This window comes from Podarcis bocagei (genome assembly GCF_964188305.1).
Source record: "Podarcis bocagei genome assembly, chromosome: 10".
Taxonomy (NCBI): Eukaryota; Metazoa; Chordata; class Lepidosauria; order Squamata; family Lacertidae; genus Podarcis; species Podarcis bocagei.
Window position 1 is genome coordinate 3146888 of NC_138135.1, and position 27889 is coordinate 3174776.

At 48.2% G+C, this 27889-nt stretch overlaps 3 protein-coding genes across 3 annotated transcripts in view; all 3 read left to right on the forward strand.

Annotated features, from left to right (window-relative positions):
- LOC308595650 (uncharacterized protein) overlaps window positions 1–27889 on the forward strand; it is a 302145-nt gene that overhangs the window by 146696 nt on the left and 127560 nt on the right. The window contains exons 3-4 of the mRNA XM_081210190.1: window positions 3806–3946; window positions 4459–7792. Of these exons, the coding sequence (XP_081066316.1) occupies window positions 4610–6256 (1647 nt within the window). The 5' untranslated portion in view covers window positions 3806–3946; window positions 4459–4609 and the 3' untranslated portion in view covers window positions 6257–7792. The remainder of the gene's footprint in view (window positions 1–3805; window positions 3947–4458; window positions 7793–27889) is intronic.
- The window catches only part of LOC308595752 (uncharacterized protein), a 158255-nt gene that overhangs the window by 24218 nt on the left and 106148 nt on the right, over window positions 1–27889 (forward strand). The window lies entirely within an intron of this gene.
- Window positions 1–27889, forward strand: part of LOC308596881 (uncharacterized protein) — a gene marked incomplete at its 3' end in the record, with an annotated part of 228311 nt that overhangs the window by 366 nt on the left and 200056 nt on the right. The window lies entirely within an intron of this gene.

A 27889-nucleotide genomic window follows, 5' to 3' on the forward strand; every position in this document is an offset into this window, starting at 1 on the left:
GGATCCCTGCACGTGTGCTGCGAAGGGGGCTTTCCTTGGCCCCTTAGGCGCCTTGGCAGCGGCGGACATGGGACGCCTACGCAGGGGGTCCCCACGAGGACCCCCTTGCCCCGTTTTCCCCGCGAAGGCATCCCTGGGGCCCTGTGGGTTTCGCACGGATAAAGGAGGGTTAACGGGCGTGAGGGACGCCTAGATAGAGACCCCCTGTCCCTCCTCTGCTAGTCTTGGGGTGGCCCCCCAGGATGGAAAGATGGGGGATGAGGGCTGAGCCGCGCCAAGGGAGGCCTCTGGGTGCAGGGGAGACTCTGGGACAGAGGGAGGGAGTCGAGGAAGTGGGGAGGGGGAGCATCCCTGGGGCAGGAAAGGGCAGCAATGGGGGGGGGGGAGATAGGAAATCAGTCTTTGGGGAGACTTCTCCATGGTGGCGCCTGCTGGGATTCTCTGGAGGGGCCGCCTTGACTTCTCCTTCCCACCCAGGAATCGGCCACCCCTTCAAGGTGACCAGAGACAGATCCCTGGAAAGTGGGGGGTCCAGTCCCCCCCTTCCTTCCTGCAACCTCCATCCTCTTCCCACCCCATAAGCTCCTGCCCTGTCCAGACGCAGTGGTTCTGCCAAGTCCAACCATTGGTCCCCCTGGAGAGGAGAGGAAAGAGGAAGAGGAAGAGGGGAGGGGAGAGGCCTTCTCAGAAGCAGCTCTTTGTTTCCGCAATCCCACCCAGGAAGCAGCCAGGAACCTTTTCCTCTCTCTCAGGCTTCCATCTTTAAGTTTCTCTTCCACTGCCTGGTTGCAGTACAAAGAAAAGACAGTAAAACATCAGACATTAAAAACCTCCTGATAGAGGGTTGCCTTCAGCTGTCTTCTAAATGTCAGAATATTGCCCACTTCCTCACCCTCTGCCTGCTTCCCTGTAACTTCGCTTCTCCCAGGGGGGAATCAGCAGAAGACCTTCCAAGGAGGACCTCCCTGTCCAGACTGAGCGATGTCGGTGGAGATGCTCCTTCAGGTCTACAGGGCTGAGGCTGTTGAGGGCTTTAGGTTGCAGATCTTGCTGCTCCATAACAATCTCATTCAGCAAATAAATTTATTACTGAAGGCAAAGAAGCATAACAGGATCCAAAAAATAGTAAAAATCTACCTTATGTAAAACCCTAACTTAGCATACCAAAACAGCACTCAAGTAAGAATCACACAAGCAGAGTAGAGAAATAGCAGTCTAGGAAGTGGGATCAGATGCCTTTCGGCCTTGTAATTTATATTCTATTAAATGTCAGAGTAACCTTGGGACTGGATAGCAAGCCTGGCTCACTCCAGTTTAAACCAGCTTCATCTGGTTCCATGAAACAAGAAAGGTTCTTCATAACCTCATCGCAACTGATCCCACCACCAGCTCTCAGCAGAAAGGAAACTGCCGAGTTTCAGGAAGCCTGCATTAGATCAATACTTTTCTTTGCCTGGAAAATGCAGCCATGCCACTTAAAGGTCAGCACCAACAGTTTGACATGTGCTTGAAAATCTGCTGGGAGCCAAGTAAGATCCTTTAGGAGCAGTGATATGTGGTCTTGGCAGCTGCTCCCATTCAGTTGCAGTTTTGGGTCACCTTCAAAGGTAGTCCCATGTAGGCCACATAGCAGTAGTCCAAGCCGGAAATAACCAGAGCATGCACCACTCTGGCGAGACAGTGTGTGGGGAAGGAGGGTCTCAGCCTGCATTCCAGATGGAGCTGCTAGACAGCTTCCCTGGACACAGAATTGAGCTGCGCCTCCATGGTCAGCTGTGAGTCCAAAATGACCCCTAGGCTGCACACCTGGTTATTTAGGGGCACAATTACCCCATCAGGACCAGCCCCCCCACACCTGCCCACCTCCTGTTCCCCAGAGACAGTACTTCTGTCTTGTCAGGATTCAACCTCAATCTGTTAGCTGCCACCCATCCTCAAACCACCTCCAGGCACCAACACGGGGCATTCACCACCTTCACTGGCTCCGATTTAAACGAGAAGAAGAGCTGGGGATCACCCACATACTGGTGATCACCCAGCCCCAAAACCCTGATGATCTCTCCCAGCAGCTTCATATAGATATTAAAAAGCATGGGGGAGAGGACGGAGCCCTGAGGAACCCCACAAGTGGGAGCCCAGGGGTCAGAACAGTCATCCCCCAACACCACTTTCTGGACATGGCCCAGGAGGAAGGAGGGGAACCACTGCATAGCAGGGTCCCCAGATCCCCTAGAGAACTGGGCAAAAACAAACAAGATGAATTTTAACAGGGAGAAATGTAAAATATTGCACTTGGGCAAAAAAAATGAGAGGCACAAATACAAGATGGGTGACACCTGGCTTGAGAGCAGTACATGTGAAAAGGATCTAGGAGTCTTGGTTGACCACAAACTTGACATGAGCCAACAGTGTGACGCGGCAGCTAAAAAAGCCAATGCAATTCTGGGCTGCATCAATAGGAGTATAGCATCTAGATCAAGGGAAGTAATAGTGCCACTGTATTCTGCTCTGGTCAGACCACACCTGGAGTACTGTGTCCAGTTCTGGGCACCACAATTCAAGAAGGACACTGACAAACTGGAACGTGTCCAGAGGAGGGCAACCAAAATGGTCAAAGGCCTGGAAACGATGCCTTATGAGGAACGGCTAAGGGAGCTGGGCATGTTTAGCCTGGAGAAGAGGAGGTTAAGGGGTGATAGGATAGCCATGTTCAAATATAGAAAAGGATGTCACATAGAGGAGGGAGAAAGGTTGTTTTCTGCTGCTCCAGAGAAGCGGACACAGAGCAATGGATCCAAACTACAAGAAAGAAGATTCCACCTAAACATTAGGAAGAACTTCCTGACAGTAAGAGCTGTTCGACAGTGGAATTTGCTGCCAAGGAGTGTGGTAGAGTCTCCTATTTTGGAGGTCTTTAAGCAGAGGCTTGACAACCATATGTCAGGAGTGCTCTGATGGTGTTTCCTGCTTGGCAGGGGGTTGGACTCAATGGCCCTTGTGGTCTCTTCCAACTCTATGATTCTATGATTCTATGATTCTATTCTAGAGGGTTCAGTAGGACACCATGGCCAAAGGTCTCCAAAGCCACTGAGAGATCTAGCAGAACCAGGAAACAGCTTTCCCTTCAGACTCTAGCGCATTGGAGATCATCAACCAGAGCGATGAGGGCAGTTTCTGTCACATGATGAGGCCTGAATCCCAGTTGGAAGGATCATGCTGGCAGAAGCTTTCCTGGTCCTGCACCCCCAAAAGCTCCAGGCACAAGACTTTCATTAGCTTTGAAGGGGCCATCCGATACTTGGTGGTCTTTTCTTCAAAAGACAAATATTTTGAATACTTTTACAGTGACATATGATGTAAACAACACATCCACATTGGAGAGATTTTGATACACACGTCTGAGCTCATCTCTCCGCCTGAAACTGCTGTGTTAGCAGCACTGCCTGGGCAGTGTGTTTGGGGGTCCTGGGCTGCCTAGACAACAAGACCCCTTTCTCAGCCTGGCTAATATGGTCCCAAGGAAAGCAGAGCAGTACGTTTGGCACCAGCTTGGCTGCTGGAGTGGCTGGAAGGAGGTGTGCAGGACACCATGCAACTATCTTAGAGACTCCACTCTGGATTTGTATAGCCTTTTCTTTTCCTGAAGATAACTCACCAGGAGGTGAAGGTTTAGTTTTCCTTCTCGAGGACCTCCCTTCCCAGATTGACGAGCCCCATCTGCCCTTCACTTTCCTCAGCAGGATGGGCAGAATCTGCCTTCTTGACTGTGGGATTCACTGTTGTTCTCATCCTCTCCATCCACCAGGGCCTGCCTTCACCTGCAGCAGAATTCCCCAACCCACCAAGGATTTGAGACCATCTATTCTCACCTGGTTTAGCCGGCCGGTTGAAGCCGTTCCTGGGCTTGTAACCCTTATTCTATCCTGACAGCTTCTGGAAGCCACAGGTGGGAACTGAGTGTAGGGTGGGGACCATTGATGGATAAATTACCCCATAACGTGCATGACATGACCCCCACCAAAGGAACTAATGCTCTCCTAACACCCCAAGACATCATATAATTATGATATTTGAGACAGAACCGGAATAAATTCGTCTCTAGAAAAAACACAACTTCAGGCAATAAGTAAATTAATACTACTTATTAAAGGTACTACATATCCCACTAAGTACAGTTTATCTATTTGCCTTGAATATCTGCTTTTCAGTGTCATTTTAGGATAGTCCTGCATCAGAAGATGGGCATGAAATCAGACAGCACACCATTCTTTTAAAAATCATGCTGCTTTATTAACATTGATTGAGGATTATGAAAGCTGCTCATGAATTACTATCATTTGTTAACATTACAACTTCATTTCCAAAAAATTGGGAACATGGGGAGGAGGTGGGGGAATATAGGAGATGTTGATATAGGAGAAGGTGCTAATGGAGTTTGATTTATTTTCTTTCCCTTAGGTCTCTTCCTTGAAACCCAAACAGGATTCCCTTTCCTCCCACTCTGAAGAAGGAGATGGAGAAGACAGTCAGAACTCCAGGGAATGGGGCACCTTTAGTTTCATTAGGAATAGAAATTAAAATGTGTGACATGCAGAATATTCTTCATTGAATGAGCACACATAGTTCACATCAACAACCTCCAACAGGGGAGAAACCATTTAAAGGTATGGAGTGTGGAAAGAGCTTCAGTCGGAGTGATGCACTTAGCACTCATCAACGAACTCACACAGGGGAGAAACCACATAAATGTATGGAGTGTGGAAAGAGCTTCAGTCAGAGTGGACACTTAAGTTTACATCAGCAGACTCACACAGGGGAGAAACCATTGAAATGTTTGGAGTGTGGAAAGAGCTTTAGTAATAATGGATACCTTAAATTACACCAGCGGATTCACACAGGGGAGGAACCATATAAATGTATGGAGTGTGGAAAGAGCTTCAGTTTCAATGCAGCCTTTAGAACACATCAAAGGACTCACACAGGGGAGAAACCATATAAATGTATGGAGTGTGGAAAGAGCTTCAGTCAGAGTGGACACTTCAATATACATCAACGGACTCACACAGGGGAGAAACCATTTAAATGTATGGAGTGTGGAAAGGACTTCAGTAGGAGTGCAAACCTTAGATCACATCAACGGACTCACACAGGGGAGAAACCATTTAAATGTATGGAGTGCGGAAAGAGCTTTAGTAAAAGTGGACACCTCAATATACATCAACGGACTCACACAGGGGAGAAACCATTTAAATGTATGGAGTGTGGAAAGAGCTTTGGTGATAATGGAAGTCTTAGAAAACATCAACGGACTCACACAGGGGAGAAACCATATAAATGTTTGGAGTGTGGAAAGAGCTTCAGTCAGAATGGAATCCTTAGAACACATCAACGGACTCACACAGGAGAGAAACCATTTAAATGTTTGGAGTGTGGAAAGAGCTTCAGTCAGAATGGAACCCTTAAATTACATGAGAGGATTCACACAGAGCACAAACCATATGAATGTATGGAGTGTGGAAAGAGCTTCACTTCCAATGGAAACCTTAGAATACATCAACGGACTCACACAGGGGAGAAACCATTTAAATGTATGGAGTGCGGAAAGAGCTTTAGTAAAAGTGGACACCTCAATATACATCAACGGACTCACACAGGGGAGAAACCATTTAAATGTATGGAGTGTGGAAAGAGCTTTGGTGATAATGGAAGTCTTAGAAAACATCAACGGACTCACACAGGGGAGAAACCATATAAATGTTTGGAGTGTGGAAAGAGCTTCAGTCAGAATGGAATCCTTAGAACACATCAACGGATTCACACAGGGCACAAACCATATGAATGTATGGAGTGTGCAAAGAGCTTCACTTTCAATGGAAACCTTGGAATACATCAACGGACTCACACAGGGGAGAAACCATATAAATGCATGGAGTGCGGAAAGAGCTTCCGTTTTAATGAAAACCTTAGAACACATCAACGGACTCACACATGGGAGAAACCATATAAATGTTTGGAGTGTGGAAAGAGCTTCAGTCAGAGTGGACACCTCTATATACACCAACGGACTCACACAGGAGAGAAACCATTTAAATGTATGGAGTGTGGAAAGAGCTTTGGTGATAATGGAAGCCTTAGAACATATCAACGGACTCATACAGGGGAGAAATCATTTAAATGCATGGAGTGCGGAAAGAGCTTCCGTTTTAATGGAAACCTTAGAAACCATCAGCAGACACACAGGGGAGAAACTGTTTAAATGTATGGACTGAGGAAGGAGCTTCAGTCAGAGTGGAACCCTTGATTTATATCAACAAACTCACACAAAACACAAACCTTATAAATATCAGGAAAGTAGATAGAGGTTCAGACCTAGTGGAAGTTCTAAATCAACAGATTCACGGACAGGAAGAAGTTTAGTACTTGAAACCCTTCAAACTATCAACAACCTCAAAGAGGAGAAGCAGTTTAAATGAAAAGATTGCAAAACGTGCTTTATTTACAAAGGAGTGTTTAAGGAACATCCAGGGACTCTCACATGGACGAACCCATTTAGATGTTTGGAGTGCAGGACGTCTTCCTCTCAGGGTCCACTCTTTTCTTCACAGCAATGAACTCAGCAGGACATCACTCATTAACACATGTTGTGTTTGTGAAGTTCTGGTATTTATGCGTAAAAGTCTATAGTAATGAAATATTGAAGGCATTGTCAAACAATGTGGTTATGATCTAATATTTAAAGTACCTTTCGACAGAGAAAGGGTGAGGGTTTATCTGGATTGCTGGTGGTCAGTGAGGATTAGGGCTGGGTGATGTATTGTCCAAACTGGTTTCTAGACCACATAGAATCATAGAGTTGGAAGATACCACAAGTGCCATCGAGTCCAACCCCCTGCCAAGCAGGAAACACCATCATAGCACTCCTGACATATGGTTGTCAAGCCTCTGCTTAAAGACCTCCAAAGAAGGAGACGCCACCACACTCCTTGGCAGCAAATTCCACTGTCGAACAGCTCTTACTGTCAGGAAGTTCTTCCTAATGTTTAGGTGGAATCTTCTTTCTTGTAGTTTGGATCCATTGCTCTGTGTCCGCTTCTCTGGAGCAGCAGAAAACAACCTTTCTCCCTCCTCTATGTGACATCCTTTTCTATATTTGAACATGGCTATCATATCACCCCTTAACCTCCTCTTCTCCAGGCTAAACATGCCCAGCTCCCTTAGCTGTTCCTCATAAGGCATCATTTCCAGGCCTTTGACCATTTTGGTTGCCCTCCTCTGGACACATTCCAGTTTGAATTGTGGTGCCCAGAACTGGACACAGTATTCCAGGTGAGGTCTGACCAGAGCAGAATACAGTGGCACTATTACTTCCCTTGATCTAGATGCTATACTCCTATTGATGCAGCCCAGAATTGCATTGGCTTTTTTAGCTGCCGCGTCACACTGTTGGCTCATGTCAAGTTTGTGGTCAACCAAGACTCCTAGATCCTTTTCACATGTACTGCTCTCAAGCCAGGTGTCACCCATCTTGTATTTGTGCCTCTCATTTTTTTTGCCCAAGTGCAATACTTTACATTTCTCCCTGTTAAAATTCATCTTGTTTGTTTTGGCCCACTTCTCTAATCTGTCAAGGTTGTTTTGAAGTGTGATCCTGTCCTCTGGGGTGTTAGCCACCCCTCCCAGTTTGGTGTCATCTGCAAATTTGATCAGGATGCCCTTGAGTCCATCATCCAAGTCGTTGATAAAGATGTTGAATAAGACCGGGCCCAAGACAGAACCCTATGGCGCCCCACTAGTCACTCTTCTCCAGGATGAAGAGGAACCATTGATGAGCACCCTTTGGGTTCGGTCAGTCAGCCAGTTACAAATCCACTGAGTGGTAACATAGTCAAGACCGCATTTTACCAGTTTCTTTACAAGAATATCATGGGGCACCTTGTCAAATGCCTTGCTGAAATCAAGGTAGGCTACATCCACTGCGTTCCCTTCATCTACCAGGCTTGTAATTCTGTCAAAAAACGAGATCAGGTTAGTCTGACATGACTTATTTTTCAGAAATCCATGCTGACTATTGGTGATCACAGCATTCCTTTCTAGGTGCTCACAGACTGTTTGCTTAATGATCTGCTCCAGAATCTTCCCTGGTATTGATGTCAGACTGACTGGGCGATAATTATTTGGGTCCTCTCTTTTCCCCTTTTTGAAAATAGGGACAACATTTGCCCTCCTTTAGTCTGCCGGGACTTCGCCTGTTCTCCAGGAATTCTCAAAGATGACTGCCAGTGGTTCTGAGATCACATCTGCCAGTTCTTTTAATACTCTTGGATGCAGTTCATCTGGCCCTGGAGACTTGAATACATCTAAACTAGCCAAGTATTCTTGTACTATCTCCTTAGTTATTCTGGGCTGTGTTTCCTTTGCTGAATCATTTGCTCCAAATTCTTCAGGTCGGGCATTGTTTTCTTTATCGGAGAAGACGGAGGCAAAGAAGGCATTGAGGAGTTCAGCCGTTTCTGTGTCCCCTGTTTGCATTTCACCATCTTCTCCTCTGAGTGACCCCACTGTTTCTTTGTTCTTCCTTTTGCTACGAACATACCCAGAAAAGCCTTTTTTGTTGCTTTTAACCTCTCTGTCAAGCCTGAGTTCATTCTGTGCTTTAGCTTTTCTGACTTTGTGTCTACACGTGCTGGCTATTTGTTTGAATTCCTCTTTGGTGGTTTCCCCCCTTTTCCATTTTTTGTACACATCCTTTTTTAATCTTAACTCAGTTAAAAGTTCTTTAGATAGCCACCCTGGCTTCTTTAGGCACCTTCCATGTTTCCGTCTCATTGGTATTGCCTGACGTTGTGCTTTTACTATCTCCCTCTTAACAAACTCCCAGCCATCATGAACTCCCTTTCCTTTCAGTATTACTGCCCATGGGATCTCACCCAGCACTTCCCTAAGTTTTATGAAGTCGGCTTTCTTAAAGTCAAGAAATTGAGTCCTAGTATGCTTGGCTGCTCCTTTCCGCTGTATAGTAAACTTCAGAAGAGCATGATCACTCGTGCCTAATGATCCTTCCACTTCTACCCCACTAACCAGGTCATCAACATTGGTTAGGACCAGATCTAAAATGGCTGTTCCTCTTGTTGCTTCTCCCACTTTCTGGACAATGAAGTTGTCTGCAAAGCCAGTGAGGAATCTGTTTGACCTTATGCTCTTGGCTGAGTTTGACATCCAACAAATATCTGGGTAATTGAAGTCCCCCATTACTACTATCTCCCTTCCTTTTGCATGCTTGGCCATCTGTTCCAGGAAGGCATCATCTATGTCCTCCGTTTGGCTTGGGGATCTATAGTAAACTCCCACAATGAGGTCACTGTTATTCTTCTCTCCCTTAATTTTGACCCAAATGCTCTCACTTTGGCTTTGAGGTTCTAAATCTTGGATCTCTTCACAGGTATACACATCCCTGACATATAGCGCCACTCCTCCTCCTTTCTTGTCTGGTCTGTTTCTCTGAAATAGATTGTATCCCCCCATTATTACATTCCAATCGTGGGACTTATCCCACCAGGTTTCAGTGATGCCTATTATGTCATATTTAGTCATGATGACCTTCAAAAAACAATGGATATGGCAACACCCCACAGATCACAGTGTGTGTTTCTGGGATGCCCATTTGCCTGGAAGCAGCCGGCAGAAAGCTTTGCTTCGTGAAGCCTCTGCAGCAGTGGCGTAGCGTGGGTTGTCAGCACCCGGGGCAAGGCGAGTAATTTGCGCCCCCTAACCCGTGGATTTTAGCACTCGAGTACGAGCGCCCCCCCAGATGTTGCGCCCGGCCCCCCTGCACCCCCCCCCACGCTACACCACTAGGGCTGGGGGCGAGCGAAGGAGCCAAGGACCCCCCCCCCCAAGGCTTCAGAGCGCCTCTCCTCCTCCCGGCCGGGTCCGGGGGCTTCCAGCCGTGCTCCGTCCTCGCCCCCCCCCCCCGCAGCTGAGAGCCGGAGCCAGTGGCGCCCCCTTCTGCTGGGAGACCCTCGCCCGCCCGCCGGCTTCCTCTCGGAGGGTTTTGGGGAGCGCAGGGCGCGGCGAGGCCACTCGGAGCTCTCCTCCCTCCCAGTCGGCAGAAGCAGCCGCCGCCTGTGGCTGGGCCGAGGGGATGCCGGCGGCGTCGGGGTGCGGAGGCTGCCCGTACCCGGCCAGGCGTTGGTGGCGGCGGCAGCGGCTGCTCCTCCTGCGAGCAGTGAGTGGAGCGCAGCCGCAGCGGCGGCGGGGGGCGCGCGCACGCTAGGGCGCAAGGCTGGCGGTGGCGGCGGGGAGCCCGGCGGAGGAAGGAACTTGTCCCTTCCCTCTGGACTCGCGCCCCCCCCAGATGTTGCGCCCGGTGCGGCTGGCACCCCTGGCACCCCCCACGCTACGCCACTGCTCTGCAGATTCCGAGTTCCTGACTTCCCTCCCAGACGACAGGAAGCGAAAGACACACATCCTTTGCCCTGTGTCCTTCCAGCCTCTTTCCTCCCTTGCTCCCTTCTGCCGGTTTGTGTGCCTGACTTAGATATCCTGCATGCTGTATTTTTTTTACTGCTGAAACTGCGTTTGCTCTCAGGAGCTAAGTTTTGTGCCTCACTGGGGACCCAGTGAGAACTGTATGCTTTCAAAGCTCAGTAAACTATTACTGAAGAAGTCCTACTGCCTCTGTGTGTGTTTTTGACCTCAGTGTGGGAATTGCTCTACACATGGCCCCTACCCTGCCGATACTCTGCTCATTCCCTGGATTTGCTGTACTTAAGCATGCAAGACGGGTGCATCTGTGTGTGACTGGTTTTTGCACCAAACTCTCTCACCACCCCACTGCGTGATCTCCAAACACTGCTACTTCACCAGAACTTCTTCCTGCCTCCTACGTGTTCTGCAGAAAACTTAAAATACTGTAATTTAATGGGAGATTTCCCCCCAAGCCTTATTGCAAGAGGGGGAAGGATGGGTTGCAGGTACCAGGGAAGTCTCCCGGGGGGCCCATCTTCCCTCACGAACCCCATAGGGCAACCTCAGAGCTCCTGCTTATTCTGGGGTTTGGGGAAGATAGTACTTTTCCATAGTCCCAGAAGTTATTATTCTTCCTGCCAGTGGACCAGTGTGCATATTATTATCGTACTGATTTTACTGTTGTTGTTGCTGCTGTTGCTGTCATGGACTGGCTGGGTGAAAGGGGGGGAGGCACCAGCTGGGGGACCCCCAAGGGAAGAAGGCTCAGAGTCCGGGTCTTGTATGCCCCCAAAGGCTATCAAAACTCCTAGGTCTGGCCAATTAAAGGCTGATATGGGAGCCGTTGGGGGCCAGGTCAGTTGTTTCTTTTTCACCTCTCCTCTGGAAAAGTGCTCTTTCTTCTGGCGTTTGATTACTTTTGCCTCCTTCAGTGCTCACTGCATCCTCAGCGAGGTGCAATACTGTCCTTTCAACTTATGTAGGGTTCTCTCTCAGGACCGCTACCCAGGAGTCTGCCTATGCAAACTGCTCCGAACATCCAGGGTGTTTTGTCACGCTTCAAAAGACCTGGTTGGTTTGCTCCAGGTCCCACGAGCCGGGGGGGGGCAGCAGGGAGTTCTTAGTCATTTGAGGTTCATTGCTCCGCCATATTTGTGCTTGAATGTGCCAGAATTATTCACCATGCCTTGTAATGGAGTCCATTCTTCCTGTGAGTGTGACCCCCCCATTATGCCCTCCTGCTTAAGTTGTTACACAAGGGGGACTCCCTGCCCTTCCAACATGTTGCAGATAAAATAAAAGGTGGGGGGAAAGCCTTTTGAAAAGACTGGTGGCCAGCAGGGCTGACAGTGAGAAAGCCTATAGAAAGAAAAGACTCATAAATAAATGCCCCCCTCAGCTGCACACCCCGCCAGTCCTGGGCAGAGAACTCGCAGTTGTGCCAAGGGGGGAAAGAGCACAATCTCTTCAGCCCCAGCCCCCAGCCGGAGAGGAGCCTTCAAGCAAAACACAAAGTGAGAAAACTCCCCCCCTCCTCACAACCCTCTTGGCCGAGCTTGAGACAATACATGGACATTCACAGAGCTGGGAGCCGGCTGTTGCCTGGTTGAGGCCCCCACAGCTGGCAGACCACTGATGCCGGGAGGGGGGGTCCACAAACGCAGAGAGAGAGATGGCCCCCCAGCCCAGCTCCCCTGGCTGAGCTGGAGATAAAAGCGTCAATGCAAAACACACAAAAAGAAAGCTCTCCCCACCCCCCAAATGTGCAATTTCACTGCGAGCAAAACACACAGAGCAGCCCCCTTGACTGTGACACACAGAGAGCTGGGGGGCACTGCTCCCTCAGTTGAGGCACCCACAGCTGGATGGGTTCAAATAAAGCCTAAATTTATCTGAGTCACAGCACCAAATGTATACACTGGTACCTCAGGTTACATATGCTTCAGGTTACAGACGCTTCATGTTACAGACTCCGCTAACCCAGAAATAGTACCTCAGGTTAATAACTTTGCTTCAGGATGAGAACAGAAATCGTGCTCCGCCAGCGTGGTGGCAGCAGGAGGCTCCATTAGCTAAAGTGGTGCTTCAGGTTAAGAACAGTTTCAGGTTAAGAACGGACCTCCGGAACGAATTAAGTTCTTAAACCGAGGTACCACTGTACCTCCAAAGGCTATAAAAACTCCTATTAAAGGTAAAGGCACCCCTGACCATTAGGTCCAGTTGCGGGCGACCCTGGGGTTGCGGCGCTCATCTTGCTTCATTGGCCGAGGGAGCCGGTGTACAGCTTCCAGGTCATGTGGCCAGCATGACTAAGCCGCTTCTTCTTCTTCTTTTTTTTAATGATATTTATTAAGGGTTTGAAAATTACAAAAAGAAAGAAAAGAAAAGAAAAGAATCAAACACAACAAAACAATACAATACAAAACAAAATCAAAAACATTACATAAATATAACAGATCAAAAAGAAAAACAATTAAAAACACATTCAATATTTTCAATGTTGTTATCTTTCCTTGACTTGTTTCAGCGACTTCCTCGCACCTCTCTTTTTTGTAACCCACTTCAATTAGTTGTTTCAGCAGATCCTTTCCATCTTCCTCAATTCTTTGCCCTATAATTTATCTTAACAGGTTCTAACCTTGATTTCCCTTTAATCCCTTTACAATTTATTGTACTTAATTCTTTATAGCCTTTCTGCTAAAACCATATAACTTCATTCCAACATCTTTCTAACATTCCTTAATTTTACAATATTTATGTAGGTAGTCTTTGAATTTCTTCCAATCTTCTTCCACCGGTCTCAGATTCTTCTCCCTGGTCTCAGATTCTTCTCCCTGGTCTCAGATTCTGCCAGTCATTTCCGCCAGTTCCATATAGTCCATCAACTTCAACTGCCACTCTTCCCGGATGGGTAGATCTTGTGTCTTCCAATACTTCGCGATAAGTATTCTTGCTGCTGTTGTGGCATACATAAAGAAAGTTCTATCCTTCTTAGGCACCAATTGGCCGACCATGCCCAGGAGAAAGGCCTCTGGTTTCTTCAAGAAGGTATATTTAAATACCTTTTTCATTTCATTATAGATCATCTCCCAGAATATCTTAATCCTTGGGCATGTCCACCAAAGGTGAAAGAATGTACCTTCAGTTTCATTACATTTCCAACATTTATTATCGGGCAAATGGTAAATTTTTGCAAGCTTGACTGGTGTCATGTACCACCTATAAATCATTTTCATTAAATTCTCTCTTAAGGCATTACATGCCCGTAAACTTCATACCTGTGGTCCATAACTGTTCCCAGTCAGCCATCATAATGTTATGTCCAACGTCTTGTGCCCATTTAATCATAGCAGATTTCACCGTTTCCTCCTGAGTATTCCATTTCAACAGCAAGTTATACATTCTTGACAAATGCTTAGTTTTTGGGTCTAACAATTCTATTTCCAATTTTGATTTTTCCACCTGGAAGCCAAGTTTTTTATCCATATTATATGCCTCCATTACTTGATAGTAATGGAGACGGTCTCGCACACTATTTTTTAATTTTTCAAAACTCTGCAATTTTATTCTGTCTCCATCTTGTTCCAAAATTTCCCAATATTTCGGCCATTTGGCCTCCATATTGAGTTTTGTCTGAGCCTTTGCTTCCATTGGTGACAACCATCTTGGGGTTTTATTTTCTAACAGATCCTTGTATCTCATCCAAACATTAAACAGTGCTTTTCTAACAATATGGTTTTTAAACGCTTTGTGTGCTTTAACCTTGTCGTACCACAAATATGCATGCCAACAAAATACATTGTTAAAACCTTCCAGATCCAGCACATCAGTGTTTTCAAGAAGCAGCCATTCTTTCAGCCAGCAAAATGCAGCTGATTCATAATAAAGTTTAAGGTCTGGCAGGGCAAATCCACCTCTTTCTTTAGCATCAGTTAATATCTTCAATTTTATTCGAGGTTTCTTGCCCTGCCAGACAAATCTAGAAATATCTCTCTGCCACCTCTTGAAACAGTCCATTTTGTCTAGAATTTGCAATGTTTGAAACAAAAACAGCATCCTTGGCAATACATTCATTTTTATCACTGTGATTCGGCCTAACAATGATAGCTTAACATTTGACCATATTTCTAGATCCTTTTTCACTTCCATCCAACATATTTCATAATTGTCTTTAAATAAATTCACATTCTTGGCGGTCATATTAACCCCTAGGTATTTCACTTTCTTAAGCAATGTTAATCCTGTCTCCTTCTGAAACTTGTCTCAATCACAGTTAGATTTTTCTCTAAGACCTTAGTTTTCATCTTGTTCAACTTAAAACCTGCTACCTGACCAAATTCTTGAATCAATTCCAATACCCTTTTAGTACTAGGTTCTGGCTCATGTAAAGTCAATACCAAATCATCAGCAAAAGCTTTCAGTTTGTACTGTTTAGCCCCCACTTGTATACCTTTAACAAATTGGTCTTTTCTAATCATATTTAGCAAAACCTTCAGGACCGATATAAAAAGTAATGGAGAGATTGGGCAACCTTGTCGTGTTCCTTTCTCAATCTTAGATTCTTCTGTCACTACATTGTTCACAATTAATTTTGCCTTTTGTTCTGAATAAATTGCACCTATACCATTTTCAAAACCTTGACCTACCCCTATCCCCTGTAAGTTCTTCTTCATAAAACTCCAAGAAATATTATCAAAGGCTTTCTCCACGTCCACAAATATCAAAACTGCTTTAGTATTAATATTCACTTGTAATTTTTCTAAAATATTAATTATGTTCCTTGTATTGTCAGACAAATGTCTGCCCGGAAGAAAGCCCGCTTGATCTTTATGGATTTCTTCTACAAGCACCTTTTTTAATCTCTTAGCCAAAATGTCTGCAAAAATTTTGTAATCCACATTCAGCAGTGATATGGGGCGGTAGTTCTTAAATTGTGTCTTTTCAATCTCTGTTTTCGGTATAAGTGTAATGTAAGCTTCCTTCCACGGCTCTGGTGCCTTTTTCCCTTCCAAAATTTCATTACAGACTTCCTTCAATGGTTGTATTAACCATTCTTTCAGAGATCTGTAGTATCTTGAAGTCAAACCATCCGGTCCTGGAGATTTACCCAGTTGCATATTCTGTATGGCGCCTTCCACTTCCTGATCCGTTATTTTATAATTCAGCATTAACTTCTTTTCCTGAGAGATTTTCTGTAATCCATTTATTTTCAAAAATCGATCAATGTCGATTTCTTTCTGCTTCTCCTGTGTGTATAGTTGTTTAAAGTACCTCTGGAAGCACTTTCTGATCTCCACTGGATTCACTATATTCTTTCCTTCCAAATTCGTAATGGTATTAAGTTTTTGTCTTTTTTTTCAATTGCCAAGCCAACAGTTTTCCACACTTGTTAGCTGATTCAAATGTTTTTTGTCTCATTTGATTAATTTTCCATTCTATTTCCTGATTCATCATTTCATTTCCATCTTCACAGCATTATGATCAGAACAAGTTTTGGGGCAAATTTCCACTTTGCTAGTCCTCGGAACCAGTCCTCTAGTTACCCAAATTTGGTCAATTCTTGTCCATGTCATTTTAGCCTCCGAGAAGAAAGTTCCCTCTCTTCCTAGAGGGTTCTTCATTCCCCAGATATCAACTAAATCCATATGTCAAAAAAGGTTTTTGGTAGTCTACCATCTTTGGTAACTACCTGTCTCTGTGCCTTGTCCATATTTGTAGACACCACTCCATTCATATCTCCCATCAAAATCATATTGTAATCCAAATAGTCCATCAAAGTCTCATGTAGCTTCTTAAAAAATGCCGCTTTTCCTTCATTTGGTGCATAAATGCCTACTATCAAAAATTTCTCTCCTTGTGATTGGATTTCAATTGCAATAAATCTTCCTTGATCATCTTTAAATATAAATTTTGGTGATAGGCTCTGCTTTGCATATAGGACAACTCCTCTTTTTTTAACTTTATCTGATGAAACAAATTCAAGGCCCGGTCTTTTATTACTCAATATCTTCCTGTGTAGCCTTATCACATGTGTTTCTTGTAGACAAATCAAGTCCAATTGTTCCTTTTTCAATAAATGAAAGACTCTGCGCCTTTTTTCAGGGGAGTTCAGTCCATTAACATTCCAACTTAATATTTGCAATGCCATGATGTAATTAATCTGATTTTCCTCCAACTGCACCCACTGCTTGCTTTTCTTCTGTTGGTGGTGTTGGTATCACATTCTCTGAGTTGTCCAGTCCAAAACATAGTTTTGCTATGTCCAGTATTCCTCTTTTTGGTGATCTTTTGTCCAATGCTTTTTGTTCAAGTCCTCTGTCTGGTGATCTTCTGTCCGATGCTCTTGACTCTTTTCCAAGTTCCTTCTGTAGGTCTTCTTCGTAGTTATTCAAAAATTTAACTTTATCTTCTACTGATCTTATTTTTATTTTCCCTCCTTTGAAACTGAAGGATAGACCTTGGGGAAATTCCCACCTAAAGTTGATTTTGTTCTCTCTCAGCAGGGCAACCAAGTCACTGTAATTTGACCTAATATCCAAAAGATATTTCGGGATGTCTTTAAAAATTTCCACTCTTGACTGTAATACTTCCAGAGGCTTCAGGTAATGCCAGCCCAAAATTTTATCTCTCTCTTCTTTAGTTCGGAGGGTAATCAAACAGTCTCTTATTCTATTCTTCTCTTTCTTCCCTCCTCTTCCTAGTCTAAAGGCTCTCACAATTTCAAAGCACTCCTGCTCCAAATGCAGGTCCCAGAAATCCACAAGCTCCTGCGTGAGAAAATCTATTAAACTATCCTTCTCCAATTCAGGTAGAGCTCTGATCCTCAAATTCGTCTGTTTTTCCTTAAGCTCAATCATAGAAAGCGTCAACCTATGATCCTCAAGTTGCCTCTGTAGGACTGGTACACTCTCTTTTTCCAATTGTGTAATTTTACCTTCCACAACAGCTGCCTTTTCCTTGGCTTCTTCTGCAGTCTGCCGTATCAAAGTAGCTTCTGGCTACTAAGCTGCTTCTGGCGAACCAGAGCAGAGCACGGAAACACCCTTCACTTTCCCGCCGGAGCGGTACCTATTTATCTACTTGTACTTTGACATGCTTTCAAACTGCTAGGTTGGCAGGAGCAGGGACCGAGCAACGGGAGTGATGGGAGCCGAGCAGGGACCGAGCAACGGGAGGGATGGGAGCTCACCCCATTGCGGGGCTTCGAACCGCCAACCTTCTGATCGGCAACTCCTAGGCTCAGTGGTTTAACCCACAGTGCCACCCCCGTCCCTTAGGACTCCTAAGGGACTCCTAGATATGGCCAATAATACTCAGGTGCCAGGAGGAGATAAGGCAGTGGAAGACAGAAGTGCCTGGCGTGCTCTGTTCCAGGGGGTCACGAAGAGTCAGACACGACTAAACGACTAAACAACAACCATACATCTGAATGGGTTTTCTCTGCATGCATTTCCCCGCTCCTGGACCCCAGACCCCTCCCCAAGGGGCCAGCAGCGCATCCATGCAAAGGAAGAGCAGAGCTGCCGCCCTCCTGCGACCCTCCGTGCCCTGACTTGCCCCCCTCTCGCCATGCAGCACTGGGACCCCCGCTCTCCCCATGGGCCCTATCCTGGGAGAGAGGAGACTCACCGGATCCCAGCAGGGGCCCCCAGGCAGCCTCTGCAGAGCCGAACCAACGGGACCCCCACACGCCTGACTTCTTGCAGGAAAGGGAGGGGTTGGGCTTTCACTCTGGAGGACCCTGCCCTCCCCCCGTCTTACTTTCCTGTCTAGGAATCTAGCTTGTTTCTGTTTAACCCTTGGCAAGCCGAGCGCACCCAACTCACGCTTTTCCCTCTCTCGAGAGCCAGAGCATCGCGCACCAATGGCATCCCGAGAAGGCGGAGGAGGAGAGGCTTATGGATTACTTCCGGCAAGGGATACATTCAGTATTGGACAGCAGCTGAAAGGCCCCCTAACAGCTGGCCCCTGAACAAGGGTCCTAAGAAATCTTCACTGGCTCCCGGTCGGTTTCCGAGCACCATTCAAAGTGCTGGCACTGACCTTGAAAGCCCTAAATGGTCTCAGCCCAGTAGAAGGGAAGGAGCGTCTCCACATCCATCGTTCAGCCCGGACACCGAGGTCCAGCTCTGAGGGTCTTCTGGCAGGTCCCTCAGTGCGAGAAGTGAGGATACAGAGGGCCTTCTGGCTTGTCGTGACTGCCCTGTGGAACGCTCTCCCACCAGATGTCAAGGAGATAAACCATTATACGGCCTCCATTGACACCTGAAAGCAGCTCCGTATCGGGAAGCTTTTAATGATTTATGTTGGGTTATGTTTTCTTCTCTTCTTTTGGCTGGAGCAATCCGGTCTGATGGGTGGGGTACAAAAAAACATGTTGATGTTCTTGTTGTTAGACAGCCTCTTTTGATAGGGCTGCTTTGTTCTGTCCTTTTGGACTCCTATGTGGGCTTATGGTTTTGGTGCTTGTGGATCTTATGGGATTTAATGTCTTGCCATTATAAATGCACGGGGATGAGTGCATCTACACAGACACATTTCCGCAAAAAGACCCAAACTCCGGCATGTAGCCGCAGGTGATACAATAGGAGCCTTTCTGCAAATGGCCTTTGCAACACAACTCGCTGGGTGGTAACAAAGTAGACACATTGGCCTCTTTACAACGTAGCCCCGTTTCCTCAATGAATCCACCCATTTCTTGATGAAATAGAACTTCTGCCAGTAAAACCTGAGCTGAAATAGTAAGGAGAGCAAAACAGCAGCCCTGTCTGACCCCCGTCAGCCTCCAGACTCCCCCAGTCACGTGGCAGGAGATTCTTCCTGAGCCCGCCCCCCTCCGTGAGATGGGTATGACATCATGGATGATCCATATAATCCATTGATGATCCACATGATCCAAGCAGACTGGGCGAAAGAGCAGATCTCTAGGCCTGAATGAAACGGGTCTGCGATGATGGATTCTGGAGTCAAGAAATCCTCCCTTTCCAGTGATCTCTCAGGCTGGCCAGGAAAAGGCAGCGAGCAGGAATCCTCAGGCATCCCGACGGACAGACCTGTCATGTTGCCAAAACACGAACTCGAACTCTGATCTGATTTCCATGCAGAACTCATTTTGTGGAGCAACCGGGGATGTTTTTGGGGTGCTTTCTCTGTGACGGGGGTTGATTATTTGAGGATGTACAAATCGCAACGCGCTTTAGTTCTGGGCTGCTTCCTTCCTCGCATGGAGGGGGGGGGCTCTGCCTGCAAACAGATCAACAGCTGCCTTGCTTTCTTCCGGGCCGCATTGTGTTGCCTCTGAGGGAGACACAAGGGAGGAATTGTGTTGGGGTGTGTGTGCAAAAGCCCAACCCCTATTTTTTTCCGTAACACAGGAGTCACAGAGTCCAACCCGCTGCTCAATGTGCACAAATACCAAAAACATGGAATGGATCTAAGATCATGGCGTGGGGGGGGGGAGGGAAGGATTTTGCAATGCAAACATTGTAGTGGGGGGACCGCACTTTGCAGCTGGATTGCCAGGATCAGCCTCTCCCGCGCTCTCCTGAGCCCCAGAAGTAAGTGAGGAGGGGGGAAACCTTTTTCTCTCCCCCGCAAACAATTCTTTCTCTGCCTTCCCGGCACAACCTGCTTTCACGCCGCCCCCAAAATCCTCAACCCCCCCCGTATGTCGCACCTCTTCCTTCTGCTCCTCCTCCCCGCAATCCGGCTTCTGTTTCCGCAATGAGCAGAGAGAGCCCCCCCCCTCCCGAACTGCCTGCTTCTCCCGGACGTGGAGCTTCTGCGCCGGGTTGCTGCTCTGCGCCGTAACTCGGGGGGGCGCTTTCGGAAAAGGGAGGAGGGGCGGAAGGACCCCCCCGTGGATGTTGCGGAAAAGAAAAGGAGAATCGGGAGTGATACGGACCGGGAAAAGGGGGGGTACCTCTTTCCCCCTTCTCCTTTCAACGACCGAGGCGATGACCTCGTGGGTGCCCACAATGCACCCACCCTCCGTCCCCTCACCGTTGCACAAGCACCACATGTCTCCCGTCACCCTTTTCCTTCTTTCTTTCTTGAGCGAAATAAGCTCAAGTGTATGAACACATTCTCCTATCTCTTCCTATGGCTATTTGCGTTCCATTCTTAGAACAGGTAGACCTGGCGTTCCAGTTTCTCCGCTAATTCCTATGGCTGCGCCTTAGCCAATCACAGCCATGCATTTATCCTGCACGAGCTAGCTCAGGGAGCCCTTGCACGCCTCATTGAACCTACTGACAAGCTGCTGACGGCCCCCCACGGTGAGAACAATGGATCCGAAACCAAGGACCTCGTAAAACTGTCAAAATGTATCCATTCTTGCTACAATGTGTCCATTTTGTTTCCGCTTTCAATCACCAATACCGAATAGGTCAGACAGCATAGGAAACCTTTGGAAATTGATATAAAATCAACCATAACTCCGATTTCTTTCATCTCGGTGTCATTCAACTCGGCTCCCTCTGGACTCCATGATGCTGCCCCTACCTCCATGATCCCCTGAGCGGCAGGTCACGTACTCAGGAAGACCTTAATCCTGTCAGATCGTTCTGCCAAACCCTCCCTCCGGGCAATGCCAGGTGGCAGACGATGCATATCTGCGCCATTGTCTTGCCATCACCTGTACTCAGGAAACGTTTATCTGTGCATATCTACGTTTATCTGTGCATATCCCTTACTCTGCATATTTCCCCCCTCCCTTCCTAAAATGCTAATCCATGTAATCCCACCTTCCTGTAATGTATTCATGATGTAACCTGTAAAACCCAGCCTTCTTTTAATGTATTCATGACGTTCTGTTGCACTGTATTCTGGGACTTGGAGGGAACTTTTAAAAGTTCATGTCGCCCCATTCTCGGGGTTCAATCCCACTTTGAACCTGTTGCGCAATAAACTTGGATCTTCGCATTTTGCTCCTGCGTCCGGCTGAGCTTCCTTTTCTCCGCTAGAATCCACGGACTTGGTCCGATTGGCTGGGTGGCAGGGTAAATACGCACCCAGATTTTCCGTAACAGCTTGGCGCCCAACGTGGGGCTGGCGGTTCTCCCGGGTTGCTGACCGGGGGCCCCGAATTCTTCAGCCGGCGGCGGGCCAATTTGCCCGAGAAGACCCTTTTGGACCTCCGGCCATCTCCCGGGCGGTAATCGGAAGCCCCAGGAGTTCAGCCGGGGAGCAAAAGGGATCCAGCCGGCTTATTCATCGATCCCGGGATCGGATCGACGTAGAAGACGCGTGAGTATAGGAAAATCCAGTGCACTGGTGGGAAGGGGTGGAAGTCTCCTGGCAACCGAATTCTCTGCCCTCCTCTCTATCGTACCTTCTTGCCTTTCTCTTGGTCCAGTCAGCGAGAGAGATCGTGGACCGCTGCTCGACCCGAAAGGGGGGTTCTGAGCTCTATTTCTTTATCTAAACTCTCCAGCCAGCCGCACCAATTGGGAGCCCGAAGGGTAAGACGGAGAGATCCGACTTGAAAGATAGCCGACTCTCCGCAAACGGGTATCCCAGTTGAAAGCAAGGGGTTGGAGCTCTCTTTCCGATCTTCCCGAGCGTCCTTTCTAGGGGGCAGGAAGTGGTCTTGCTTTCTATCCCGATCCCAGCCGCACCGGTCGGGCTACGTACCACGTGTATCGTAAGCCCGCTTCCGAAAGCAAGGGGGATTTTCGACCCAAAACTCTGTCCAGGGATCACCCGATCTGGCACCGCACGGCGCGGGCGTTCAGTAGGGCCCCTTTTCCTGAGAAGTTTGACGATAGGTAGGAGGTTGCCAGGAGGGAATAGCCCATGAGGAATTGGGCGGGACCGGCAGAGTGGAAAAGGGACCCCAGGTGAATGGTTAAAGGAAAAGGAAGGAAGGAATACCGGATAGCTAGAGCTCTTTAAAATCTCCCTAGGAAGTTGCCAAGCGACTAAAGACCTTTTTTTTTACAAGTCCTTTGTCAGACTGCCCTAGACCCACAAATCCTTATCGACCCCCTCCTCTCTCCTCTCTCCTATCTAGACACGCGTGAAATACACTATGGGTACCCAGGCTTCCAAACACGAGCGGACTCACTCTGGGAGGAAGGCTTCCCGGAAGCCATCCCGTTCCCAGAAGGATCCCGACTCTCCTCTCCAATTTGTCCTCGCGTATTGGAAGTCGATCCCTGGCCACAAATTGTTATCTAAGGAAAAATTAGAGGACCTCTGCTCCGAAACCTGGCCCGCCTGTACTGCCTCCGCCAAACGTGAACTACGGTGGCCACCGGGGGGTTCGTTTAATGAAGAACGCTTGAACCACCTAAGGAAAGCTCTGGTAGAAGAAAAGCCCCGCCAGTTAGAATACCTGGCCACCTTTGAGGCAGTAAGGAGAATGCTCCAAAACCCCAAGGGTACAACCTCTTACCAATTGCCTATATTAAACCCCGGGCGACAGCCAATGCCCCCCCCTTATGAAGATGACGATGTACGACAGACCCTGGTCCCCTTTTACTATCAAGGACCACCGCCACGAGCCCCGACATCCAGCGACAGCAACTCTAGTAGTGGAGAAGAAACGGGGGAGGAGGATGGGGCTCAAGGCACCGAAAATAGAAGGGTCACACGACTACAAGCAAGAAAGGAAAAGGGGGATGCCAAACAAGTTAGAAACCCCGGACAAGCTAAGACTAAAATCCCCTCCTCTACTCTCCAAAACGCCATTGAGGACTCTACCCAAATCGGGAATAAAACCGCTCCCACGGAACCTCATGGCTCTATAAAGGGGACCCTGGTCCGCGATAAAGAGACACCAGGGACTTCCGACCAAGTAAGCTCCACTGTGAGTTCCACTGCGGTCCAGATGCCCTTAAGGGCCCTGCCCATTCCCCCTCTCGAACCTGATGGGCCCCCGCGGATGGTTTACACGCATCAACCCTTCTACACCTCTGACCTAGTAACTTGGTCAAATCAGATGCCCTCACTGAGGGACGACCCGGACAAATGCCACCGCCAGGTCAGCGCTATCTTCTCCACACACAATCCCACCTGGCCAGATGTCCACGTCCTTCTGAATGCCCTCTTCAACGAGGCGGAGAAAGCGGACATTCTAACTAAAGCCGGGGAAGCCATAGAATCACCAGACTACCAAAGGGGACGGCCTGAGGGATTGCAGGCGCTCACAGCACAATGTCTCAGAGTAGAACCAGAATGGGACTATAACACCACTGACGGTATCTGGTACTTAAACCTATTTAAAAAGGCCATTTTGGACGGTGTAAAGGCCGCCGGACAACGCACCGTTAATTGGACTAAAGTCCAGTCGGTCATGCAGGGACCAAACGAACACCCGTCCGATTATTACACTAGACTGGTCTCTGCCATTAAAACATGGGGAGGAATAGACCCCGAAAACCCGCAGCATGAAGTAATTGTTAAAGGGTTCTTCAAAGATCAGGCTTGCCCAGATATCAGAAAAGCTCTAAATCTCCAAATTGGATACGATGGAAAGAGTATAAGTGAAATCTTGTCCATCGCAAAATCTGTCTACAACTCTCGGGATGAAAGAAAGAAGAAGGAAACAAAATCCGAGGTCGAACAAATACTAGCCTTAAGCATGGAAACTGCCTACGGCCCTAATCGAGGCAGGGGACTCCCTCGAGGAAAGGGTATCCGTGGAGGAGGAACCCCAAATCCCTATAGGCAATGGGGACCGGGGACGGGAGGATGCTACTACTGCCAAGAAGAGGGACACATAAAAAGATTCTGCCCCTACCTGAATGCGACACCCTACGGGGGACAAGAGCCTAAGCCTTTCCCTGTTCGGACTACCCACCCCCCTTTCTCCCCACAAGCCAACGTAACTCCAGGCTACAGCAACCACAACCCAGCGGCTTATACCCCAACGACGGTCTCGAACCCGATACCTCAAACCCGACCACAACCAGGACCCCGGACCCTAATGCCGGCCATAGACCAGCCTGCCCACCCTTGGGCGAATGCTACTGCTCCTCCCTTGCACCCTCCAAACCAACCACCCCCCGAGGATCAGGACACTTATTGACAATTAGAAGGGGATCCCAGTCAGACCCAAACCATCTGCCCTATCCTTGCATTGTCACCTGAGGACCCGGTCTGTACTATCGAGATAGATGGCCACCCCTATCAATGTCTACTGGACACAGGGGCTACCTACTCCACCCTAACCGACAGTCACCTAGAACCAGGGACAGTGACCAAGAAAGTAATGGGACTGGATGGGATACCCCGCACTTGCCCGCTCTCGCGGCCGGCCAAGGTCACCCTCGGACCATTACTAGCAGAACACACTTTCCTCTTAACAAGCAGCCCTGTCAACCTTCTCGGCAGAGACCTCCTCTGCAAACTCAACGCCACCATAAAATGTTCCCCGGATGGCATTTACCTACATATGCCAGGGAACTCTATTCCCATGTTCCAGGGTATCGTCCAAGAATCTAAAGCGGAACGACAGTTTCCCGAACTCCCACTAGACCTGGAAAATGAATTGCCCCCCTCCCTATGGGGCACTGAATCAACCTCAGTTGGGCTCTTACTCTCCGCCACTCCGGTCAAGATCACTTACCGAAGTGACCTACCCTTCCCGTGTACCAAGCAATACCCTCTGCCCAAAGAAGCCATAGAAGGCCTAACACCCATGATTGAAGACTTCCTCGAAAAGGGGATCCTAGTCTCATGTGCTTCACCCTGTAATACCCCAGTTCTCCCAGTCAAGAAGCCCGCTAAGGATGGGGCACCCATACGGTACCGCTTTGTGCAGGACTTGAGACTAGTGAACCAATTCGTGATACCCCGACACCCGGTAGTTGGCAACCCGAACTCCCTCCTAAACGCCATTCCAGCAGGGACGACTTGGTACTCCGCTGCGGACCTATGCTCTGCCTTCTTCAGTATACCCCTGGATCCGGAGAGCCAATTCCTTTTTGCATTTACCTGGGGGCCCGGTCAATTAACTTGGACCAGACTGCCCCAAGGCTACGTAGAGTCACCCGCGATTTTTTCGGCCGTATTACATCAGGACTTAGAGGACATCCACCTACCGGCCAGCTCCACTTTGCTCCTCTACGTGGACGATATTTTATTATGTTCTACCAGTGAGGAGGCGTGTAAGATAGATACTAAATACCTCCTATCGGAATTAGCAAGGAAGGGACACAAAGTGTCTCCAAAGAAACTCCAATATTGTAAACAAGAAGTCAAGTATCTGGGACACATCTTGGGAGTAGGGACCAGAAGTTTAGCCACTGACAGGATCGAGGCAGTCACTAAAATCCCTCTCCCAAAAACAAAGCGACAGCTGCGCGGCTTCCTAGGCATGGCCGGCTTTTGCCGGGCATGGATCGCTGGTTACAGTGAAATAACGAAGCCCTTAACTGTCATGACGCGTCAGGACCACCCAGACACCTTGGTCTGGGAGGAAGAAGCTTACAGCTCCTTTGAACGACTAAAACGGGAACTCAGATCCGCTCCTGCCCTAGGATTACCCGACTACCGAATCCCTTTCAACCTGTTCATCCATGAGCAAATGGGGGTAGCCTCCGGTGTCCTAACCCAACCCTTCCGCGACCAAGAGAGGCCAATAGCATATTATAGTTTACAACTTGACAACACTGCTAAAGGGGCTGTCAGTTGCCTCAGAGCCATTGCAGCCGCTGCTGTCCTCCTCGAGAAAGCCCAAGAAACAGTTCTAGGCCACGAAATCACCCTTCACGTTCCCCATTCTGTCTCAACCCTCCTAACCTTAAAGGGATGTCACCACTTCTCGAACTCCCGCCTCAACCGGTATGAAGCCCTCCTACTAACCCCAACCAATGTCACCATTAAACGTGTCAACTCGCTGAACCCCGCTACCCTACTACCCCTTCCCGATGATGGCACCCCGCATCATGACTGCACCACTATAGTCCGGCAAGCCGAAAAGCCCCGTGAAGACTTAGATCATCTTCCCCTGGAGAACTCGGACCTAATACTATATACTGATGGTAGCTCAAAGGTAATCGACGGGGTTAGAAAGACTGGGTACGCGGTGGTCTCCGACTTCGAAGTACTAGAGTCAAACCCAATCAACCCTCAGTATAGTGCCCAAGCCGCCGAGCTAATTGCGCTGCTGCGTGCCTGCGAGATTGGTGAGGGGAAGCGGATAACCATTTATACGGATAGTAAATACTGTTTCGGCCTGGTGCACACAACTGGCCAAATTTGGCTCCAGAGAGGCTTTCTAACCGCTGCCGGGTCTCAAATCTCGCACGCCGCCCTAGTTGAGCGACTCCTCACAGCGATCCATCTACCTGCTGCTATAGCCGTTGTCCACTGCAAGGCCCATACCAAGGGCAGGGACTCAGTTTCTAAAGGAAACAGGCGAGCCGACAAAGCCGCACAGATGGCTGCCTTACGCATCCCTAACAATGAATCCGAGTTTCAAGCCCTCCAACTACCAGCAGACCTAGACCTCACAGAAATTTACAAATCTGCCCCAGGGGATGAAAAGGCTACGTGGGAATCGATAGGTGCCACCGAACAACAGGGTATCTGGGTCCTCCCCGATGGAAGAACCGTCCTTCCAAAGGCCTGGACTCCAAAAGTAGTGAGGTTTCTTCATCAGCGGACACATTGGGGAAAAGGGAGATTAATGGAACATGTAATTAGATCTTGGTACGCACCCGGGATAGCGGCCGCTGCAGCAGCAGCATCAAAGAATTGCATTACCTGCCATCGCTTCAATCCCAAGCGTGAACCCAGGAGGCCACCAGGAGCCAGACCGTGGGCCTTTGTCCCTTTCGAGAACTTGCAGCTTGATTTCATTGATCTGCCCCAATGCCAAGGCTTTAAACATGCTTTGATTATAGTTGACCAATTCTCCTCGTGGGTGGAGGGATTCCCTTGCAGAAAAGCCACCACATCTGTAGTTGCCAGGGCCCTCCTACAGGATATTATTCCCCGCTATGGCATACCCCGCCGCCTAGACAGCGACAGGGGAACCCACTTACTTCAATGCAGAAGTGGTGCAATTAGTGGCCAAGGCACTCCAAATTAAATGGGACCTCCACACTCCATACCACCCACAATCCTCTGGCCAAGTGGAGCGTATGAACCAAGAAATAAAAATACAGTTAGGCAAACTTTGCGAGCTCACTGGCCTAAAATGGGTGAATGCACTCCCACTGGTTCTTCATAACATCCGCAGCGCCCCAACCGGACGTTTGAAACTCTCTCCATTCGAACTCTTATTCGGGAGACCTCCTCCCGTCTACAACACTCTATTCCCACTATCAGAACTGGAGCTGGGGGAAGCAGAACTTACTAATTATGTTATTCAGCTCCAGACACAACTACAGCGCCTCCACCACTACGCGGCCATCGAGGGACAGAACCTGCCCATCGACGTCCACGCTCACTCCTTCCACCCTGGTGACTG